This window comes from Sarcophilus harrisii, chromosome 4, assembly GCF_902635505.1.
Source record: "Sarcophilus harrisii chromosome 4, mSarHar1.11, whole genome shotgun sequence".
Lineage (NCBI taxonomy): Eukaryota > Metazoa > Chordata > Mammalia > Dasyuromorphia > Dasyuridae > Sarcophilus > Sarcophilus harrisii.
Genome location: NC_045429.1, coordinates 95,184,987 through 95,206,764, shown reverse-complemented (window position 1 = coordinate 95,206,764; position 21,778 = coordinate 95,184,987). Strand labels below are relative to the sequence as shown.

At 43.4% G+C, this 21,778-nt stretch overlaps 1 protein-coding gene across 1 annotated transcript; it reads right to left on the bottom strand.

Annotated features, from left to right (window-relative positions):
* Positions 1–8,344: 8,344 nt before the first annotated feature.
* Positions 8,345–16,410, bottom strand: ELF3 (E74 like ETS transcription factor 3). The gene is made up of 9 exons (XM_003770575.4): positions 16,210–16,410; positions 15,230–15,395; positions 14,695–14,916; positions 14,248–14,340; positions 13,749–13,868; positions 13,260–13,349; positions 12,811–12,927; positions 10,936–11,131; positions 8,345–9,195 (listed from the first exon to the last, which is right to left on the bottom strand). The coding sequence occupies exons 2-9, from the start codon at positions 15,381–15,383 to the stop codon at positions 9,075–9,077; spliced, it is 1,113 nt and encodes a 370-aa protein (XP_003770623.1). The 5' UTR covers positions 15,384–15,395; positions 16,210–16,410; the 3' UTR covers positions 8,345–9,074.
* Between the last annotated feature and the right edge of the window lie 5,368 nt (positions 16,411–21,778).

The following is a 21,778-nucleotide window of genomic DNA, read 5'->3' as shown; positions in this document are numbered from 1 at the left end:
AAGGCAGGGCCGGAGCTAGGTGCACCATGAACTTCTAGGGACTATGGGACGGAGAAGGGACAACAAACTAGAATCCTTCCTCAGCTACCGGTTCTGCTCCTCCCCCTCCAGACGCACCTTCCCCATCCCCCTTCAGCCCCAGCCCAACTACAATTTAAAATGCAAAGTTGAGTATTCAAATGAATTCTTAGCATTTTCAAAGGCCTAATTCATTGCCACAACCTATGGATTTCGAGGTTGTTTAGACTTTAGAGATCCACGGGCCCAACCCCAAGTTTTACAGTTGAGGAAACAGTCCAGATCCGAAGTTAAGTGACTTATGGAAAGTCACACAGTTAGTGACAGGGGATCACAAATTTTGTCCGTCTTTCAGGGACTTCAACCTAAGCTCCGGCTGGCTCTCAACTAAGATCCCTTTAGCTAGTGTTCAAGCTTGACTATAATACTTTGAGCTCCCTCTGGACCTCTTTCTCAGGATGTGCCCCCAACCACATCTTTACCCTTTTAACCCCAGCCCTACCACCCCCTACACTTATTTTCCACTTCTGAGGTCAGTTTTAGGGGGAACAATAGTAATTAAATCTACTGAGAAGGGTGTGTCAATTGACTTCCCTAGGGGTCCATTACCTAGCCTGCCAATCCTAGAGACTCCCCCTACCAAAGCACCCTTCCCTCTTTCCCAGGCTTTCTATGCATTGCCTTCTATAGAAATGCAAACTCCCTGAAGGCAGGAACTATCTTTTCTTTCAGAATTTGTTTTCTAGCATTGTGGTAAATTGTAGGCTTCTAGCACACACTTAAAAAGTGTTTTTTTATTCATTCTTACATACCTGGGAAAAAGCCTTTCTTTCACCCCCTCAAGCTAGTGCCTTCTCTCTGAGAGTATCCCCAATTTAAGCTGTATTTGTCTGGTTTATAAATAATGTTCTGCTCATTGTCTCCCTCTTTAAATTGTGACTTTTTTGATGGCAGGGACTAATTTTGACTTTGTATTTCCTATGCTCTTCATTGTGCTCGACACAAGGTGGCTGCTTAGTAAAGAAACAGGGCAGCTAAGTGCCTAGGTATGGAAGTGGATAGCTTGCCCAGGTCTGAGTCAGAAGAATATGAGTTCAAATCGGGCACAGACACCCTGGAGAACTCTTGTAACCCAGTTTGCCTCGGTTTCCTTATCTATAAAATGAGAAGGTGAAGGAAATGGCAAGCCACACCAATATCTTTGCCAAGAAACCCCAGATGGGATCACAAAGGGTCCGACGTGACTGAAACTGACTGGCTAACAACAGCAAAACAACAGATAAAAAAGAAATAGTTGTTGAGTTGCTTGTAGATCCATAGACGATAATAGAAAAAAACCTAAGTTATTCTTCTTGGATTAAAAATGAAAAGGACTGAATCAGTGGGAAATGTTGAGGTCTGCTTGACTCTGGAAGTCAATTATTAAATAAAGTATTATTATATTATTATTATTATTACATTATATTATTACAGGTACAACCAAATCTCTCATCTTTAGAACACTCTCAGTGATATATGGTTGTTCTTCCTCAGACATCTCAAACTTAGTATTTCCCAAACAGATTTTCTTCTTCAAACCCCAAAACTGCCAAACCTCCTTTTTCTGTGGATACACCATTCCAGCCACCTATTTGTGACCTTGGTGACTGATTGGCTATGGAATGAAAGATCAAAACAACCCTGCTGGACTTGGTAGAGAAACCAGGCACAGAAAACTGGAGCTGCTACAGATGCTGCCAAGTGAATTGTAAGAATTTGGTAGGGATAGCTGCTGTCAATCATTTTCTGAGTTCGAACTAAAAGGGACAAATAGTGCTAGATTGTATCTGTAGATTTATTCTTTTTAAGAAAGCAGACCAGTATACATACATACATGGGAGCACAGTTAGAACTAAGCTGTGTTAGACATAGGCAGCAGGGGTTAAGAAGACAAAAATCACTGGGCTGGGATGGGGGTATAATCGAGTAGTGTGGTCTGATCAGGTCATCAAGAGAAAAATCACAGGGTAGGGAGTAAGGAAAATCACATAGTGATCTTATATCACTGTCCTGTTCCGAGGTCACAGTCCTTTCTTGTTGAGAGATTAAAATAATAGAATGGTTGCTTAACACTATGTACTTCTGGGATCCTGCAGTTTTCTGTACTATTTTAATCAAATTTTAATAAAATACCAAATTTTATTGTTGGCTTTATAATTCCCAGTCCCCATAATCTAATCAATCTTGGGTCTTATTGATTCTGCCTCTATAACATCTTTCAAATCCTTTCCATATACCCTATCCTAATAGCCTCTGCTTTTTGTCTGGACTGTGGCAATAGCCTCCTAATTGGCCTTCCAGACTCCAATTTCTTTCCTCTCCAATCAATACTGCATATTACCTCCAAATCAATGTCCCTAAAATACAGATATGACCATGTTACCCTCCCACCCATCCCCCATTCGTACACTAAAAAAAATCTTAAATGGATCCTAGTTTCCTCAAGGATAAAATGAAAAACTGCAGTTTCATTGCCACCTGAATTTAGTCAATTTATAATTCTGTCCCCTTTCTTTCCATTCCAGTCCAACTAGCCTGCTTAGCTGGTTCTCCAACAGAACATTCATCTCCCAATTGATCCCCCCTGTCTGAAATGTACTTTTTTTGCTCACTGTTGTCTTAGAGAATCCCTAGCTTCTTTTCAAGCTCAGTTCAGGTGCTATTTCTTTCATCCATCAGGCCTTTCCTATTTTCTCCCTCTTACTGATATCTTCTCCCTCTTGAAATGACCACATTAATTTGGAATATACATTTGCACTTCCATGTATTCTATCTCCTCTTTCTTTGCAATATGCTCCCCCCCAGGAAGCTTCTTAAAGAACTGTTTCATTTGTATTCCCGGTCCAGCAGTACCCTGAACAAAGCAGGCAATAACAAATATTTGTTGAAGTCTATTGATCTGAGGGTTTACAAAGCACTTTCCTGACAACAAACCTTGAGAAGAGATTCAGAGGATCTGGATTTGAATTCTGACTCTAATACTAAATAAGTATCTGTGTGGTCTTTCTGGGCCACTTCTATAAAATGAAACCTGCTCCAAATCTATCAACCCTGGGAAAGAGATAGAGCCCTACTCTACAGGTAAGAGTCAAATTTAGTAAAACAGGGGCAGATGGATAGAGCACTGGTCCTGGAATCAAGAGGAGCTGAGTGATTCTGGGCAAGCCATTTATCCTTGATTGTCTGCACAATAAAATGCAGAATTTTCTTGTTGATTTTTATAATTCCCAGTCCCCATATCCTTTCTATCTCCACATCTTGCTGATTCTTTCTCTTTAACACCTTTCAAATCCTTTGCATTTTTTCCATGTCCTAATAGCCTTAAAGGATTCCTCCAAGCTAAAAGCATCAAAGTTATGATTTGATTCCAGGTCTTCTGACCCAAAGTCCACCTCACTGCATGACTCACAGCTCGGTAATAAGAGTATAGAGGCCAGCAGGTCAGTGAACAGCCAGAGACAATCCATATCAGGCATGTGTGTGGAGACAGGGAGCAACAGGGCCAGCCCGAACGGGCACACCCAAACAAAGAAGCTGCTTGACCGCTCTCTGACCCAAATGGCGAGGTAGCATGCAACACAGACACCGAGCAGATAGCACCCAGCAACCGCCGGCTCAATGCAACAGTCCGGTGATACCATCAACACCCCCTTTCTCCACTCCCATCCCCCCCAGTTCATGCTCACAGTGCTACCCCACACCCAGGGCACACCCACATAGCAATCAAAGGAAGGGAAGAAAATGAACTTTATGAGTTTCTTACCTTGTTACCCACCCTATTTCTGGGCAAACAGGGTACAGGGTGGAGGGGCAGCTTCCCCAATTGGGTGTAACCTTATTCCTTTTCCCAGTTCCCTCTTGGGGTCTCTTCCTCCCTCCCTCTCTCTCAAGCAGAAAAGTTCAATCTGGAACTTCTGGGAGTCAAGAATGATGAGGGAATTCCCCACTCCTTGGTTGGAGGGATTCCTTGGTGACAAATCCTAGATTAAAGGGTGTAGGTTTACTGTGAAAGATAAAAAGAGCACATTTAGATAGAGCACTATCCTTGAAGTCAGGAGGACCTGAGTTCAAATTTGACCTCAGACACCTAACACTTTCTGTCTGTGTGACCCTGGGCAAGTCACTTAACCCCAATTGACTCAGCAAAAAACAAGAAAAGAAAAGAAAGGTAAGGAAGGGAGGCTGTAGGTTTGTGGGCAAAAGAGATGTTCAGAGACACTTGGGCCAGTCACTTCCCAGAACTGTTTCCTTCTCTGTAAAATGGGGAGAAGGGATGTGGGTCTTTTCCAGCTCTAAATCTTGTGACCTATAAACTAAAGTCCACTTTAGGAAGTGTGCCAGGGATCAGAGGCACTTAGTCACCTCTAAGCCTTGGATTGTTCTTCACCTGCTTTCAGAGCCCAGTTCCCTCCTTTTAGTATCTGATTGTCACCCTTCTAGAAGCTTTCTCCATTGATGGTCCTCAGACTATCAAAATGAAAGACCCTCCTGTTGTCAGGGGAGGGAAGTGAATTTTCCAGTCTCTAGCTTCTTAAACTGTAGTTCATAACCCCATATGGGGCCTTGAAACTGAATGTGGGGTTTGCAAAATTCTAATTTATTATCAGTAAATGCTTGATTTGTATACCTATTTTATATATCTATATATCTGGAATGACATAAACACTTCTCAAATCATGAGTGTAAAAATTTAAGAAGTCCTGTTATAGTACAAGGAGAGAAATATATACTAGAATAGATTGGCCAATCATTTGTCATAAAATTAATCTCACAATCTTATTTTTTTCCAACTCTCTCCCTTTCCCCCCATTGATTAGTTTCACCTCTCTCTAATTATTCCCCATAGTTCTATAGCATCTCTTAGCCCTGAAGACAATTCCTAACATTCCCTTAACCATAGAAAAATCAGGAGTCCATAAAGTTGGGATGAAAACAGCAGAAGGAATGCCTATTTGGAAAGAGACATTTGCCAGGAGCAATTATATCTTCTTGGAATTCATAGCATCCTAGACTCACTTTTTGGGGTCCTCCATCTCTCATACAATTTTTCCCTTATCTGCAAACTTATAATGGGATACAGATGGTTTTAGGGATGGAGTCCTGTCTTCTGTTTTAAAACTCCTCTTCAAAGTGGCCTTTACCATACCTTTTCTTTCACTGTCATCAGTAAAGTTCCCTGAAGACCCCAATCTCCTTTCCAAATTTCCTTTATCCCTCTATTGCCCTTTTTCTGTACCCTTTCCACACCAGACTGATTATCACTTTTTCTTAGTACAATCAACACACAGAACTTCAGATTGAAAGAATGGACCAAGAAGAAAGTTTGGTTTCTTTTTATAACTTAGAGAGCCCAAAACACTAACATGGATGGGAAAGGTGCAGCTTCGAAGGACAGCTGTATCATATGTTGCAAATTCCTAGCTGTTGGTTCATAAGGTCACAGATCAAGAAATGAAAGAAATTACAGAAGTTATCTAGACTAAACCCTTCATTTTACAAATGAGAAAACAGAATGGGAAGATGAATTTTCTTGGCTAAGGTTTACAGCACCAGAGCAGAGCTAGGACTTGAAGTCAAGGTCTCTGACTCCAAATCCTGAGTTCTTGTCTACCTTTTCATGAGAATACGGGGTCGTTGAGTTGTACTCTGGAGTTCTTGCCCCACTAAAGTTGTTACTCATTTTCTGGTGCCATGACATTGGGTGGTCACTTACCTTGACTCCCAGATCAGGAAAATGAAACCCAGATCCTGTATTAAAATGAGAAAATATTTTTTCCACAACACTACTTTGTCTTTCCCCACCCTGTGATGTGGAATTGACCGTTGCATGGGACAATAGGCTTGCTGGGCAGAGGCCCAATTTGAGCAAACATCCTCCAACTGTTGGGCCAATATGCCTTCCCCAACCCAGGAGAGAGTTTGATAGAGAGGGAGGGAGAGTACCGTGACAGGAAGCATCCTTGTATTCTATAGTGGGAAGAACACAGGGTTTGGGGTCTTTGACTTTCCTTCTTGCTATCTGAAGGAGTCTGGTAAATCATTTCATGAAGGTATTACATTAGAAGAGGGGTTCTTAACTTTTTTGTGTTATGGATCCCTGGGGCAATTTGGTGAAACCTATGGACTGCTTCCCACAATAATCTATTTTAAGTGAAATAAAACCCATAAGATTACAAAGTGGTTTCACTTATATAAAAATTACTTTTCTAAAATATTATTTCATAGACCACAGGTTAACAGCCCCTAGAGATTATCTCTAAGATTCCTAAATTTTAAGTGTAGGAGAAACTCTTGAAATCTAGGGAAAGAAAAATCCTTTAATAAAAGTAAGAAAAACAAACTATTGAGTAAATGCTGATCCTAGCTAGCAAGAAGCGGTGATATATTGCCCTGGATAATACCTCATTTTCCAAGATTTCTCCATTCAATAAAAAAGTTCCCTCCTCCTCCCCCCCCCAGGAGAAAATTTGATTTTATAACGGTTTTATGGAAAAACAAATTCATATTACAATTATTCCCCTAATGGTCCAAATGTAGGAATGCAGGTGTCATGGAAAGTCAAACTCATGATTCTAACATGCCATATTCTGGCATTCTTAGGGTTTTGAAATGTTATCATCTTATAATGGTTCAAGTACCAAATTTGAAGTAAAAAAGAACTTGGGTCTTCCTGTAGAAAAATCTCAATTTTTCTGGATTTGACTTTGTTCATCTGTTAAATGAGTGTGTCTCATAGCTCAAGTGATGAGGTGGGACCAGGACTTAAGTTTCCTGACTTCTGATCCAATGTTCTCCAATTTTTCTCCAATTATTTGAAATCAATAACCAATAGACAGATTAATCCAGGGTAATGCATACTCAGCTCCCTCAACCCCATATTACCAATGACCTACTATAGGCTGGTTTTCAAATCGACCCAAACTGAAATTATTTCCTGACTTCTACCAATCTACTGAGCACAGTGCAGGGGATAAGAGTAGAGTAGGGAGTCAAGAAGACCCAGGTTCAAATCTCTGCGTTCTAATTCCCTCATAGAAAAACTCCCTCACTGAATGTGGATCACAAATAGTACTTTCATATATTTTGTTGCTTGTTTTTTTTTTCCCCTTTTGATCTGATTTTTCTTGTACAGCATGATAAATGTGTAAATGTTTACAAGAATTGCAGAGAACTGTTTGGTTCTGCACACATATATTTACCTAGGATATACTATAACATATTTAACCTATATAAGATTGCTTGCCATCTAGGGGGTGGTGGAAGGAGGGAAGGGAAAAATCAGAACAAAAGTGAGTGCAAGGGATAATGTTGTAAAAAATCACCCAGGCATATGTTGTGTCAATAAAAAGTTATAATTTTAAAAAAAGAATTGCACATTTAACATATATTGGATTGCTTGCTGTCTAGGGGAGGGAATGGGGAAGAGGAGAAAAATTTGTCATGCAAGGTTTTACAAGGATCAATGTTAAAAATGGCATATATTTTGAAAATAAAATAAAAACAAAAACCTCCTTCCACCAGTCCAATCTCCAAGAGTCGTCTAGAAAGGTGACATCAGTGTCAGATACAGGGTTTGAATCCATCTTCGCAGCTTGGAGGCCAGTCCTAGTAAAATGGTTAATAGTCATAGAACCATTCTCCCAGGATTGTGAGAATCAAATGAAATGTATGGTCTTTTTTTAGGAGACAAGGCCAAGTTTGAGCTAGAAGAGGAACATAGGTTTGGGGATTCCTAGAAGGAAAGCCAGAAGTTATGGATTTCAAATTCCTCATTGTACAAATGGCCCCGAGGTCCAGACAGTGAGTTCCCCAAGATGAAGTAGGTACTAAGGAGCAACTTGAACCCAAGTCTCCCGACTTTCAATCTGCTGTTCTTGGACTCGCATCGATCATAGGACCTACATTTGTGGCCAGATAGTTTTGCATCCGTTGTTCCTTTTGCTCCACAGGGCCATGTGCCTAGCACCTGATAGCCCTTTAAGGTTTATGGATCTGAATTAAATATTGAAGGGGATTCTACCAAAGATTACTCCTCATTTCAGAGTGGAAACTAAGACCCCCCCCCATTAGACCTGTATTTTCCTTCCACCCAGCTATGAGGAATTTCTGACTCAACCCATGTCCCCCAAAGACTCACTTTCTTTGATCAGACTTTTCCTTCCTCCCTTGGTATGCTTATCAATTCCCCCCACCCCAACCACCATTATCCCCCCATTATCACCATTCCCTTGATCCTATTGAATGACAAAAACACAAGCTCCCCAATAGACAGAGACAAAGCCACAGGTTAAAAACAAAACCTCCCAGAAGATGCTTTATTAGAACTTTTTGATCCATTCTGGAGACAAGAGGAGTGACCAGGCAGGAGTTCTGGGGACCAGTTTCATCTCCCCAGCCCTTGCTGCAGATATGGCAAAAGTGAATCCATCCTGATCCAGGGAAGGCCACAAGTAGCTTTAATAGCTGAAGTCTCTGTAAAGAACAATTGTCTTTGATCTTTATCCTCACAGACAGAGCTCAGGGAGTGTTGGAGGGGAGGGACATCATTGAAAAAATAGACTTCTATGTACATATTATATATTTATACCACATAAATTAGCGAGTGTTCTGACCCACGACCCGCAGAGTCCACGCTTAGGAAAATGGCAAGACTGGAGACGAGGTGCTGGCAGGTCTTCTCTGTCTATGGCTTTCTTCACAGGCCATCCATTATCCCCCAACTACTGTCAGTCCAAGGTTCCTGGTCCTTGGTCCGGGATCCCAGCACCACGACTACCTTCTATTCAGAGGGGTAGTCATTCCAAGAGGAAAAAGTGGAGGGAGAGGCTGAGGTCTCCGTATCCCATGACGGCCAAAGTTCAGTTTCTCTCCACTGGGGCACACCCACTGGCTTCCAGCGCCAACGCGGGCACCCCACCCTCCCTGAAGGGGCTTGGAGGGCCAGGGTCCAGGAATGTCTGAACAAGTTTCTGGTCCAAGGGCAAGCTCATTGCTCCATGGCTCTTTTGCTCAGTTCCTCAGTTTCGGCTCAAGACGACCTCGACCTCCTCCTCCTTCCAACCACTCGAGTTCTTGCCAAATTTATAGACTAGTCTCCGGCCGTCGACCCGCTCCAAGATCTCCCGTTTGTAGTAGTATCTGTTGGAGAATGGAGACAAAAAAATGACGCAAGTCCCCAAGAGTTTCCCTGGAGCTGCTACTCCTCCTATGTGAGGGGGTGACTTTGGGCAAGTCCTTTTAACTCCCCCCAGGTCTCATTTGTATCTTCTATAAAATGAGACTGGACTAGATGATATCTAATGTCCCTTCCAGCTTACAGAGCTACTAATTAGACCTGGAGGCTTCTGAGAGGTCATCTAATCTAACCTCTTCATTTTATAGATAAGGAAACTATGACCAGGAGAACTAAGTAGTTTTCCCAGCATCACACAGTAGTTAAGATTTATATCCAGGTCCTTCATTTCCAAATCCAGTATTCTTTCCAAGATACTATGCTCTCAAATCAGAACCACTGGGGCAGTTTTCCTCTAGTCTATGTGCCCTCCATTTGAGATTAACTTCAGCTTTATATAATCCCCTCTTCAACATACACCTCCAATTTCCCCTAGGCTCTTCCAACCATCCTCTCTACAATTCTACAATTTAACTCTTCTCCCACTCCCCCCAATGTCCTCCTCATCTCTGACCATAACGTTTCCCTGCTTCAGGAAGCTTTCCTGAGCTAACTTAACACAGCTTTGGTCAAGGTCATCCATCCCTTTTTCTGCTTACGACCAATTCTGTCCGTTTCTCTTTGTCTCAAGGCTGTGTCATAAGCAATCTGGTTTAGGGACTGGGGGCAGGGGGAAGATTGACTTATAATAGGATAGAAGTAAGAAATTTCAATTCAATTTCCCCTAACTTTTTTAAACAGGACACCGAGAACCCAGAAAGATCTTAATGACTTAGGGTATTCTAGCAGCTGTACTCAGTGGCAGAAATGCGTCTAAGAACCCAGGGCCTCCTGACTTACTTCCAATAATGCGTCCACTTCTAAGGGCTGCCCTATATGTTTTTCTAACTAAAGACACCTGAACATTGAGAACTGGCAACTTGGAAAGGGGGCTGGACTTGGCAGTCAGAAGCTCTAGGTTGAAATCTTAACTCTAATATCTATTAGCTGTGACCTTGTACAAGTTATTTGTAAGTCACTCAGAAGGTTATCTTTCTGAGCCCCTGTTTCTCCAGCTGTAAAATCATGAAGTTGGCCACAAAATTAGATCCCTTTTGTCTCTCAATATTCTATGTTTTCATGAATCAGAAGTGGTTTCAAGTCATTTTTTTGATATTTTCATTCCCCTCTCCCAGTTACATTTAAAACAATTTTAAAAAATGTTTTTAAAATTTTGAGTTCCAGATTCCCTCAGTTATCCCCCTATCCCCATTAAGAAAGCACAGGTAAGGGCAGCTACATGGTGCAGTTGAATAGAACACCAACCCTGAAGTCAAAAGGATCTGGTTTTGGAAACCTGACACTTCCTAGCGTGTGACTCTGAGCAAGTCACAACCCCAATTGCCTCAGTAAAAAATAAAATAAAATAAAAAAAGCAGCAGAAGTTAAGCAAAACATTTTAAGAAAACATAGGTCTGTACCCCACAAAAAAAAAAAAAAAAACCTCAAGAAAAATAAAGTAAAAAGGAAAAAAAAAGAGCATGTTTCATTCAATTCACACAATCAACTCTTTATCTGGGTGTGGATAAGATTAAATCATCTCTATCATCCTAAGAGCTCCACAACCATGATTCCCCCCTCCTCTCCCCCCCCCCCCCCAGCCCCCAACAATCACACTGGGAGCTTCCTGGCCCTGCCCCAAAGCTGGCAACTTCTAAGTAGCTCACCTCATGGCTCGGCTGAGTTTCTCGTAAGTCATGCTGTTATTTTTCTTCTTCTGACCCCACAGCTGGGCCACAGCCTCAGATCGGAGGAACTTAAAGACACCCTCGTGTCTGTTCTCCCACTTCATAAGGCCCTCGTTGAGCTCTGGGTGGATGAGGATGTCCCTTATAAACTCCCATAGGTGTGTCCCTCTTGGAGCTGTGAACAAAGAACCAGTCAGTTAAGGAGCCAAGCAGGGCCATCCTTCTCTGTCCCAAGTTTATCAGTCTCAATGAAAGGATAAAAAGCCCCAGTTTGCTCTTGATCTGACTCAGTGAGAACCTTCCCCGAACCTCAGTTTTCCCAAAGGCCAGTGGAGAAACAGGTGCTTCCTCTCCCTTCTTCTAATTCAGCCCTGTAGCCAGCACTAAGACCTAGCACTGCCTGGGACCCCAAATCATGTCATATGCCTGGCACTCAAGTCCTTGACAGCTTCAGACTAACTCCTCCCATTCTATTCCCTAAAGCCTAATCCCTTACCTACTTTTTTCCTTATTTCATTCTAATTATTGTGCTTTTGGTCTTACAATTTTGGTATATTCCCATTTGTTTTATTGCTTTTAAAAATGAGGTCAGTGTTTGTTTTCCTTACTTTGCTCCCCAGGTGTCCATTCTAGGCTCTGCCCTCTGGAAGGCCTCCAAAGACTTTTTGAAAGACTGAGATACTAACCCAAGGAACACTGGCACAAGTCATTATTAGTTCTTCTGACTGTCTTGGACTTCCTTTGTATTTCCTTTATACATATTTATTATTCTGTTAAGTTATCTTGAGGTCAAGAATTGTTTCATTTCTCATCTAGACTCAGTGCAACAGCTCTTAATAAATGCTTATTGATTAACTGCTTGGATAAAAAAGCAAGGTAGCTAAAACTTTCAGCAATCTCCTCTTAGAGAATTGAAACCTACAATTCCTGACTTTTAAATGAGCCCCACTAAAAATTCTTTAAGTTTCTTGACCTTTGTCATTAATTCCCCTCAAGGGTCAAAGAAAACCACAGTAAAAAACAAAACAAAAACTTTTGTTAACTATAGGTCCCAATTATGATTACTAGGGTTAGTCACTCTCAGATAAAGATTATTCTTCATTTTACAATTGAAAGAAAAAACTGAAACTCCCAAGGGAAACAAATAGTCCCTGGTGATAATTATCTAATTGGCAGAAATTTAAACTCAGTCCCAATCCAACTTTCTTCTTTCAAATATAGCCTGGAGCTTTCCCCTCCCCCTGCCTTAGGTGCTCCATGGTTCCAAATTCAATGATCCAAGGATGATTGTCCCTGTGTTCATCCCAGCAGAACAAGCTTGAGTAGTGCTCAGCATAGAAACACGGGACTGAGTCAGGAGTCAGAGTCAGAGTCTAACTCTGGCTGCTAACCCTTCCTTCGTGGGCCTTTAAGACAAGTCACTACTGCTCTCATGCCTCAGTTTCCTCGTGTCTATAATAAAAGGGATGGACTAGAAAAGCATGAAGAGAAGGCTCCTTCCATCTGGCTCTAACATTCTGTGATTCTGATTCCTGGTTCTGCCACAGAATAGCTGTGTGACCTTGGAAAAATCACTTTCCCAAGCAATTTGACTTTTTCCCAAGTGATTTAACTCGGTTAAACTGTATAATAAAAGCCCCAACTTCACACAGGCTATACATCTCCTTAGCTGTGATTTCACAGATGAGGTTTAGCCATGGGTCTACCTAAGCTAAAGGTGAGATCATAAAGCTGAGAAAGGTCTTCACAGTGCAAGGGACAGTTTATCACCTGCTACTCCAACCAGAAGCAGCCTAATTACTTACTCCTGGGCCCCCAGTGGCAGCCAACCATAGGAAATGGGGTCATTCTTACCGTGTTTGCTTTTTTTGCTCTCCAGGCACTCTCGGGTCTCCTTGCTCAGTTTCCGGGGTCTTCCTCGTTTCCTCTTCCCATATTTTAGGTCTCCTTTCTTATAGTCAGAGAAGTCATCTTAGGAGAGGGGGAAGGAAGAAAAAAAAAATGTGAGTAACATTGGGTCTCAGGGGGAGCTGCCCTCCCCAAGGCCTCAATCCAACCAGCCTGCTTGGGGCACTTAAAGTACCTATCCTTTTCCTTCTCACTCTTCAGTCTCCAGAACTTCCACCAGTCCCATACCCATGCCAGCCCAGCCAGGGTCTTGATAAAGCTTCCTTTGATAAAGTTGGACCTTTCTGGGTTATCTCCAAATAGCTGAATCCTACCACTCCCCTTTCAAATAATCAGGAACTGCCCCTCCTTTCCACACTGGGAGAACCACCTCCACACCCTCCTCCCTCACTTACCACGGGGAAAAAACAGCTTGCTGTCCGTGGGATCTAAATCCACGTCACTTGCCCCAGAGTCTGAGTGGGGACTTTGAGAGGTGCCAGTACCTGGGGATCAGGGAAGGAAGGGAGGTGAATTCCAAGCTAGCAAACAACCTCTTGACTGCCTTCATCAGGGCTTGAGTCCTTTTAACCCAAGTTTGACTGAGCTGTGTTTCTCCTTAGTCATTATGAAATCTAGCACGATTTCATTTCTTGTCTATGGTCAGTGCAACAGCTCTTTAATAATTGCTTATTGATTAACTGGTTGGATAAAAGCAAAAGATAACTAAAAGAACTCCCACCAATCTCCTCTTTCGCCATAATCCAGCGCTATCTTGAAACTTGAAACCTACAAATGCTGACTTTTAAATGAGCCTTAATTGAAAATTCTAGCGCTGGTTTCTCCCTTAAAAGGTCATTTGGCGTATAGAAGGGCTGAAGGTTTGGGAGTTTCAGGGTTCTTACCTGAAGTGGAGACATCTGAGCAGCCCGGAGAAGGAGCCCCCGCCCCATAGCTTCCTGGGTAATAGGGACTGGCCAACCTTGAGTCATCCACCAAATCTTGGTTTAAGGGGCTGCCATGATCTGGGGGAGAGGATAGCAGATAGCAGAGATTAGTTGGGTTAGATCAGGAACTGGGTGGGGCTACCTCTACTTCAAACAATAAAACATATTCATGCAGGTCCAGGAAGACAAAACGTTTGTACTTTTACAGGTAAGGGAGAAGTAGAGGTTGGATCTTCCAGGACTTTTGACGGGTCCTAGATTTTGAGTCCCAAAGATCTCCAGATATCAGCTTATCTAAATTTCTTCCCCTCCCCCCCCCCCATTTCCCATCGATGGTTTGCTTCTAAAAGAGAAATCAGTCATGGAGATTTGGAAGTCAAACCACTCCAGGCTGGTTAAAGCTCCTGGGGCTAAGTCAAGATGGTGGATGTAAAGATAAAGATAGGAGGACTCTTACCAAAGGCGGTGTCCCCGATGATGTCTGTGGTAGTGAGTCCATCTTTCTCCAGGAGTTCAATGATCCAGCTTAGCTCATCAGATGGGCCAGATGCTAGAGGAAAAAAAAAAAAAAAAAGGGAATTGGAGAGGAGGGAGAGAAGATATGGGAAGAGGGAGGGCATTTAGATAGCTCCCCTGCTTTCTCTTTTTTCTAGGGTTCTGGTTGGGAGATTCTAGGTTTCTTTCCACTTAAAGGTCCACCTTCCCTAAATTTATCCCTAGGACATGACTTAAATACCAACCTCAGCCCCTATTGAAACACACTAGTGTGCCACGACCAGGTACCTCCAGACCAGTTGTCCTTAATGTTTTGGTGAAACCAACCCCCCACCCCAGCTTGCCTTCCAAGTTGGCCGTCAGAGAAAGGCTTGGGCCCCACCCTGGGATATATGGGGGGGGCACTCACAGAGGTCCTGCAGCTGGGTATAGAGCTCATCCCCCAGAGAGCCAAAGACCTGGCCCAGCTCTTCCCGGGTACAGCAGCACAAGATGGCACCATCCATGTTGCATCGGGAAAAGTCAATGGCGCTAGCATCATATTTATTCTTCTCCACCTGATAGCTGATCCAGTCTAGGACCTGGGTCTTCGACCACAACTGGGGCAGCATCCCTGCCCAACTGGCTTTGTCTAACAAAGGAAGAGGGTACTAGGTTAACAGGGTGGAGGAAATAGATGCCCAGAATCTCACCTCTGCCTCTCCATTCACACTTTATTCCCACAGAGCTTTGCCGCTGCCCTGTGTCATTCCCCCCATGCCCATCCCCATCTCTCCAGCACTCACTCTTGTCTTAAGTTATTCTCACTTTTTCCTCTGCCCTACATTCTCTCTTGCACTCTCTTTTGGGGTGATGAAGGCATCTAAAGTCTCCCTTCTCCTTTGCCTTCCTGACACCCCAAACTCTTCATATACTGCACTTCCCCAGGTTCCCCAAACACCCACCTGTGCCCTCTAGGGGCATCTGAGGATTGCTCAGGGTCAGCACCAAGTCATCGCCACCCAAAGCGGCTGATGGGGGAGGAGCTGGGTCTTCTGGATGGTACATGGCGTTGATATAGTTGGTAAAAATGTTACTCATATCACAGGATGCAGCCATGAGGTTCCCTCTCTGCGGTTAAAGTCGAGAAAAAGATGAAAAACTGGGTCAGAGAACAGAGACCAAGGCTTCCGAGTTGGATTATTAGAGATATTTTGTACCCTTAAAACTCCAGAGGTTTGGACTAAGGTAGCAATCTTGGGCGTAAGAAAACCCCGATATCCCATTCCCATCTTCCTCAAGAACTCCCCACAGGAGCTAAAGTTTTCAATCTGGAAGGAGTTCAATTCTCCCAACCGCTCAGGTGTAGATGTACAATGGGAGTTCTCAGATATAAATCAAGTCACTTGCTCAAGGTCATTCATCTAGTTACAGAAAACAGCAGGGATATCAGTCAGGATCTGTTCTCCCTCCACTTTAGGTGGTTGGGGAGTGTCTGCCAAATCTTTGGGACTCTGATCAAAAAGTGTCAATTCGGTCTTGAGAATAAGGCTGAGATTCAAAATCGGAAAGAATTAGCTGGTGTGAGTAGGCAGAATTTAAATTGTCCAAGTCAAAAAAAAAAAAAGTCCCGCTCTAGACTGGGAAAGAAAAAGTAATTTCTTTAAATCTAATTTTTTTCCCTTTCCCCTTTTCTGGAGAACTGATGTTCTGGGGGCAGATTGGGATGGGGAGACATCCCAAATCAAAGCCCTCCCCCCCCCCGCCCGCCCCTACGTAGTCTTCTTGAGTCTTGGGATTCGGCCACTGGACAGGTCAGTAAAAAGGGCCTGAAAATGCCTCCGTGGGAACCTCATGTTCCACTCCCCAAGTCCCACCCGAGTCTTTGGGACGCCCCATGCTGCTGAGACACGCAAGCTTCCCGTGGGGCGAGTTGGGAACCTACCAGAGTAAGAAGCCAGGACACGGAGAACGCAGCGAAGCCAGCAGCAGGTAAGTAAGTAATCCAGGTAGCAAATTAACTCCGGCAGGTAAGGGAGAGCAGGACCTACCTACCTACCTACCTACCTACCTCTAGCTGCCCTTCTCCCTCCACCTACATAAAGCCTAAGGCTGACTCCTCCCCGGACAGAAGCATTTTATAGGCAGCTCCCTGCTGTAACCTGAGCGGGTTAGCCTTGAGGCGGGCAGCCTCATTGGACCAAGGGGATTTCCTGGCCTCGGGACCCAGGCTCCCTGCCCTCGATGATTTGCATATTATACCCAGGCTGGCGGGCGGGAGGGTGCTGGGAAATCAAGCTGGGCTGGTTTAATGATTGACAGCGTCTGTCATCTCTCACCCTTTGGGGTGGACGAAAATTGGCAGGAGACAGGGTGGACACCCCTGGTGGTACCACCCTCGGACTCAGGAAATTCCCCAGGGGGCCTGGAGAAAGAAATAATGGGGTGGGTTGCGAGACTCCTGGCTGTAACTCCGGAGTGCTTTGGGGTCAGAGTTGCTGGGGAGGGGGGGGAAGGGGCTGGTTCTGTGGAAGTACACCCCACCATCCTTATGTCACTGAGGAGTGCTTTGAGTGGCTTGGAGATCTAAAATTGGAGAGGGGAGGCTGAGAAAGCTGAGAAGACTGAGTCACAATCTGATTCCTCATCCCTGGACAGACTCTACTCGAATTCTAGAGGGACCTAGCGCTGGTCAAGGGACCGGATGTCCATCTTTTTGCCTGGTGCAGAGCTCTCTGCCCAGCCAAAAATGGAGCTAACTCGGAGGGCTTTGGGCTTTGGCTCAGTGCCCACCCCTTAGAGTGGCTTTGGAAGCCCGAAGGCTCTCCTTTTGAATTCCAGGGCTGGCCACTTACTGTGCCCAGGGGCAAAGCACTTAAATCTACGGGAGCCATAGGTTTCTTATCTGCAAAATGGGCGTATCTCCGGGCTTATAGGGAGTCACAAATCTGGCAATGAATATTTTTAAGGAATTTATGTTTTTGTTAACAATACACAACGCTGGGTACGATGCCGGAGGCTATTATCACTCCCCCTCCCCCTCCCCAGCTTGAGCCCCCGCCTCACAATCCAAAGAGGCTGGAAGGAGCCTAGATCCCGATTGCCTCGCGTTTCTCCCCTCCTTTCTACTCAGCAGTTCTCCCCCCCATTCCATGCCTTCTCCGATGGCCCAAGGATTCCATAATGTTTGCCTGCTGCCCTCTGGTGGTCAAAACTTTCCCCAAAGCTCCTCAGGGGCTGCAACTTTGCAGCTGGGATGGGACTGGAAGGCAGGGAAATTCCCCTTTCTCACAGTGGGCAAACCCAGTCTCCTCGCCGGTATCTAGAGGAGACACGTACTGGGAAGGTGGAAACATGAGGAGAAAGGAAACAGTAAGGGGGGAGAGGAGGACTCCATCCCAATAATTAGTGCTTTTTCAAGTAGGACACGCTATTTTTTTTTCAAACGAAATTTAAAATGGTCGATTAACAAGCATTTATTTTCTCCCCCTCCCCTAAACAAAAAGAGGGGGGAAAACCAACTTTCGGTTCCCGAGAGCTCCCGGGGGTGCGAGGAGGCTGGGTCCCAGTCCGGAGCCTAAGGGCTCAGAAGCTCCCCCGCGGGGGCCACCGGGAGAGGAGGAGTTAACACCCCAAGTCCCATTGGGCCAGGAGTGGCAGGAGCAGCCTGGGGCTCCGGTCACAGGATTTTCCCCAGCCCTTCGGGGGGCCTCCCCCCGCAGCCCGAGGCAGGCACACCCTCATCCTACCACCCAGCCAGGAATGTGGGAGAACCTGCTCTGGGCCCCAGGGCCTGGCTCACGTGTCCTTTGCCCCGAGGAGAGCCTTGCTGGCCCTTCGGAGAGGGAGAAGGATTGGGAGAGTCCCGGACACACGGAGCCAAAGCTTAGAAGCGGCCTCAGAAACCGGGTCCAATTTTAAATATAGATGACTTGGAACACAAGGTTTTGCAAGAGTGACTGTTGAAAATTATCTTTGCGGGTATTTGTTGGAGAAAAAAGTCTTGTATTTTGTTTTCTTCTTCAATTTTCCCCTTATTTCTTGTGCAGCACGATAACTGTATATAAATATGTATACATATATTGGATTTTACATATATTTTTAACACATTTAACATATATTGGATTACTTGCCATTTAGAAGAGCGGGTGGTGGAAGCAGGGAAAAATTTGGAACACACAAGTTTTTGCAAGGGTCAGTGCTGAAAAATTATCCATGCATATATTTAAAAAATAAAAAGTTGCAATAAAAATAAAAAAATAAAAATTTGCATCAATATAAAGAAAAAGCTACTTTAAAAAAAAGAAAAAATAAACACAGATGAGGAACCCCCTCCCAAGATAACATGGGTCATAAGTAGCAGATGAGTGATTCGAATCCAACTCCAATCTTAAGCCCAGTATTAATTTTTTTTAATTAAAGATTTTTATTTTCAAGATATAGACATGGATAATTTTCAACAGTCAGCCTTACAAAACCTTGTGTTCTAATTTTTTCCTTCCCTTCCCCCGACCCCCCTAGACCCTAGAAGGCAAGTATCCATAATATGTTAAACATGTGCAATTCTATACATATTTCCACAATTATCATGCTGCACAAGAAAAAAATCAGACCAAAAAGGGGAAAAAATGAGAAAGAAAGAAAAAACAAGCAAATAACAAAAAGAATGAAAATACTATGTTGTGGTCCACATTCAGTTCCCACTCTCCTCTCTCCGGGTGCAGTTTAAGCCCAGTATTCTTTTCACTCAGCCACTCGCTGCTCCCAGAGAGGCTGGCTGGGACTGAGGGGGAAGAGTTGGGGGGAGCAAGTGACAAGGGAGTGGGAGGTAAAAGGAGAGCAGAGTAGGGCTTGAATTTGAAGGCAGTTGTGGAAGGGAGGAGTTATGGAAAATAGATATAATGATAATTAACACTAAGCACTTAAAAGTTTCCAGAATGCTTCACATCTATATGTAAATATAAATGCTTCATATATATAAACATAAAAATATATATCATTATATGTATCTCATATACTTCATATATATGCATACATCACATACATACAAATACTTCATGTATTCATTATATATATCATTTGGCTCTTACAATAATTCTGAGAAGTAGGTATTATTATTATCCCCTTTTTACAATAGACATTTAGGTCTTCATGAATCCAAGTCTGACACTGTATCACCTAGGGGCTCCCAAAGAGTATGGAAGATAAAATGTAACAGTGGAGGTCTCTCCTCCTTTCCAGTTCATCCCCCCATCCCCATCTAGAGAATGGTCCATTATGCTCCTTCAGTAGTCCAGCTTGTCCCCAAGAGACAGGGTACCATGGAAAAGAGAGAAATTGAAGTACATTGTTGGATGGAGGGGGGGTGGTGTAGGGAGGAGGAGGGTGTGGGGAATTAATTGACAGAGGAAGGTCCTGGAAAAGGAGGGAGAAGGTGGAATCAAGAGTACAGCTTAGCCTTGGGGACTATCTTCTCTTGGGGAAGACCTGAGAAAAGGAGGAGAGAAAGACAGAGAGGGGGAAGGGGAGGAAAAAGAGGCAGAAAAAAGAAGTGGAAGAGAAAAGACAACAGATAGAGAGAAAGAAAGAGAGGGAAAAATAAAATAAAAAGAGAAAAGAGGGAAAAAGAGAAAGAGACAGAAGAGAAAAGAGAAAGAGACAGAAGAGAAAAGAGAGAGACAGATAAAGAGATAGAGGCAGAGACAGAGAGTCATATACAAACCAGGTGGAAAGGAGAGGGAGAGAGAGAGAGAAGAGCAATAGTGCGGGGAAGAGAGGAGAAAAGAGGAGATAGAGTTAGAGAGACAGATATAGAAAGGGAGGAAAGAGAGAGTAGAAAGAGAGAGGGAGAGATGGAAGAAAGAAGAGAGAGGAAAAGAGAACAATAAAAGAAGAGGGAAGAAAGGAGAGGAAAGAGAGATGGAGACACAGAAAGAGAGACAGATACAAAGAGGGAAGGAAAGAGAGAGGGAGAGAAGAGCAATAGTGAGGGAAAGAAAAAAGGGGGAAAGAGAGGAGAGCGAAAAGGGAGGGAAAGGAGGGAGGAAGAAAGAGACAGAAAGACATAGAGAGGAAGGAAAGGAAGGTAGAAAGAGAAAGAGAGAAAGATGGAGAGATTTGGCAAAAATAGACAAAATTAGTAAAAAGCAGCTCGGAAAGTTTAGCTCTGATTTCCTGAGCCCTCTCATTGCTGAAGATGTAAGAAAAGGACCTCCAATAGGAGATGAGGGACAGTGTTAGTGCCCGAGCTGTGACCCTGGGATCCCTGAGTTGGAGGACCCCTCAGTCCCTGCCCCTCAGACTTAGAACTTGTATAATTTGGGGGAAGGAAGCTTCCTTGGGCCTCAACCAGCTCTTGTGCACGATAAGGGAGGTTGGACTAGCTGGCTTCTAAAGTCCCTTATTGCTCTAAGTGTAGGATTCTAAGATCTAAGACAGTGTAAAGTTCAGTACAGTTACTGGGGGTGGGGGGTGGGGGGGATGGAGGGGGGGAGAGGAGGAAGAGTTTATTCAGTGAATAAGGATTTACTAAATCATCATTTATTAAGTATTATTTATTACCTATGGCATAGCATTAAGGGCTGGGATAAAAAAAAAAAATGAAAGCACAGTCCTTGCCCTCATGAGGGATGCCCTACATTCTGGTGGGGGAGATGGCACACCAACAAAATCCTACATGTACCATGTATAGTGGGCAGCTAGATGGCACCACAGAGCACTGGGCCACAACTAAAACTTGATAACAAAACAGAATATGAATGGAAAGTGATTTCAGGAAAGAGAGAGAGAGAGAGAGAGAGAGAGAGAGAGAACCAGGAAAGGACCCCTGCAGAAGATAGTATTTGTTTTATTTTCCCTCAGTAGTGCTGTATTTTTCCAAAAATACATATAAAGATGGTTTTCAACATTCATTTTTGTTAGACTTTGTGTTCTGGATTTTTCTCCCTCCCTCCCTTACCTCCTTTCTCCCCAATAGAGCAATCTAATATAAGTTAAACACATGCAATTCTTTTTAAAAAAATTTTTATATAGCTTTTTATTTACAAGTTATATGCATGGGTAATTTTACAGCATTGACAATTGCCAAACCTTTTGTTCCAATTTTTCCCCTCCTTCTCCCTACCCCCTCTCCCAGAAGGCAGGTTGACCAATACATGTTAAATATGTTAAAGTATAATTTAAATACAATATAAGTATACATGACTAAACAGTTATTTTGCTTTACAAAAAGAATCAGACTTTGAAATAGTGTACTATTAGCCTGTGAAGGAAATCAAAAAACATGCAATTCTTTTAAACATATTTCCATATTTGTCATCTTGTGCAAAAAAAAAAAAAAAAAAAAAAATCACACCAAGAGGGAAAAAACTATGAGGGAGAAAAAGCAAACAAACAGACAAACAAAAAGTTGAAAATACTATGCTTTGATTCACATTCAGTCTCCATGGTTTTCTTTGGATGCGGATGGCATTTTCCATCCTAAGTCCATTGAAATTGCCTTGAGTCACCTAATT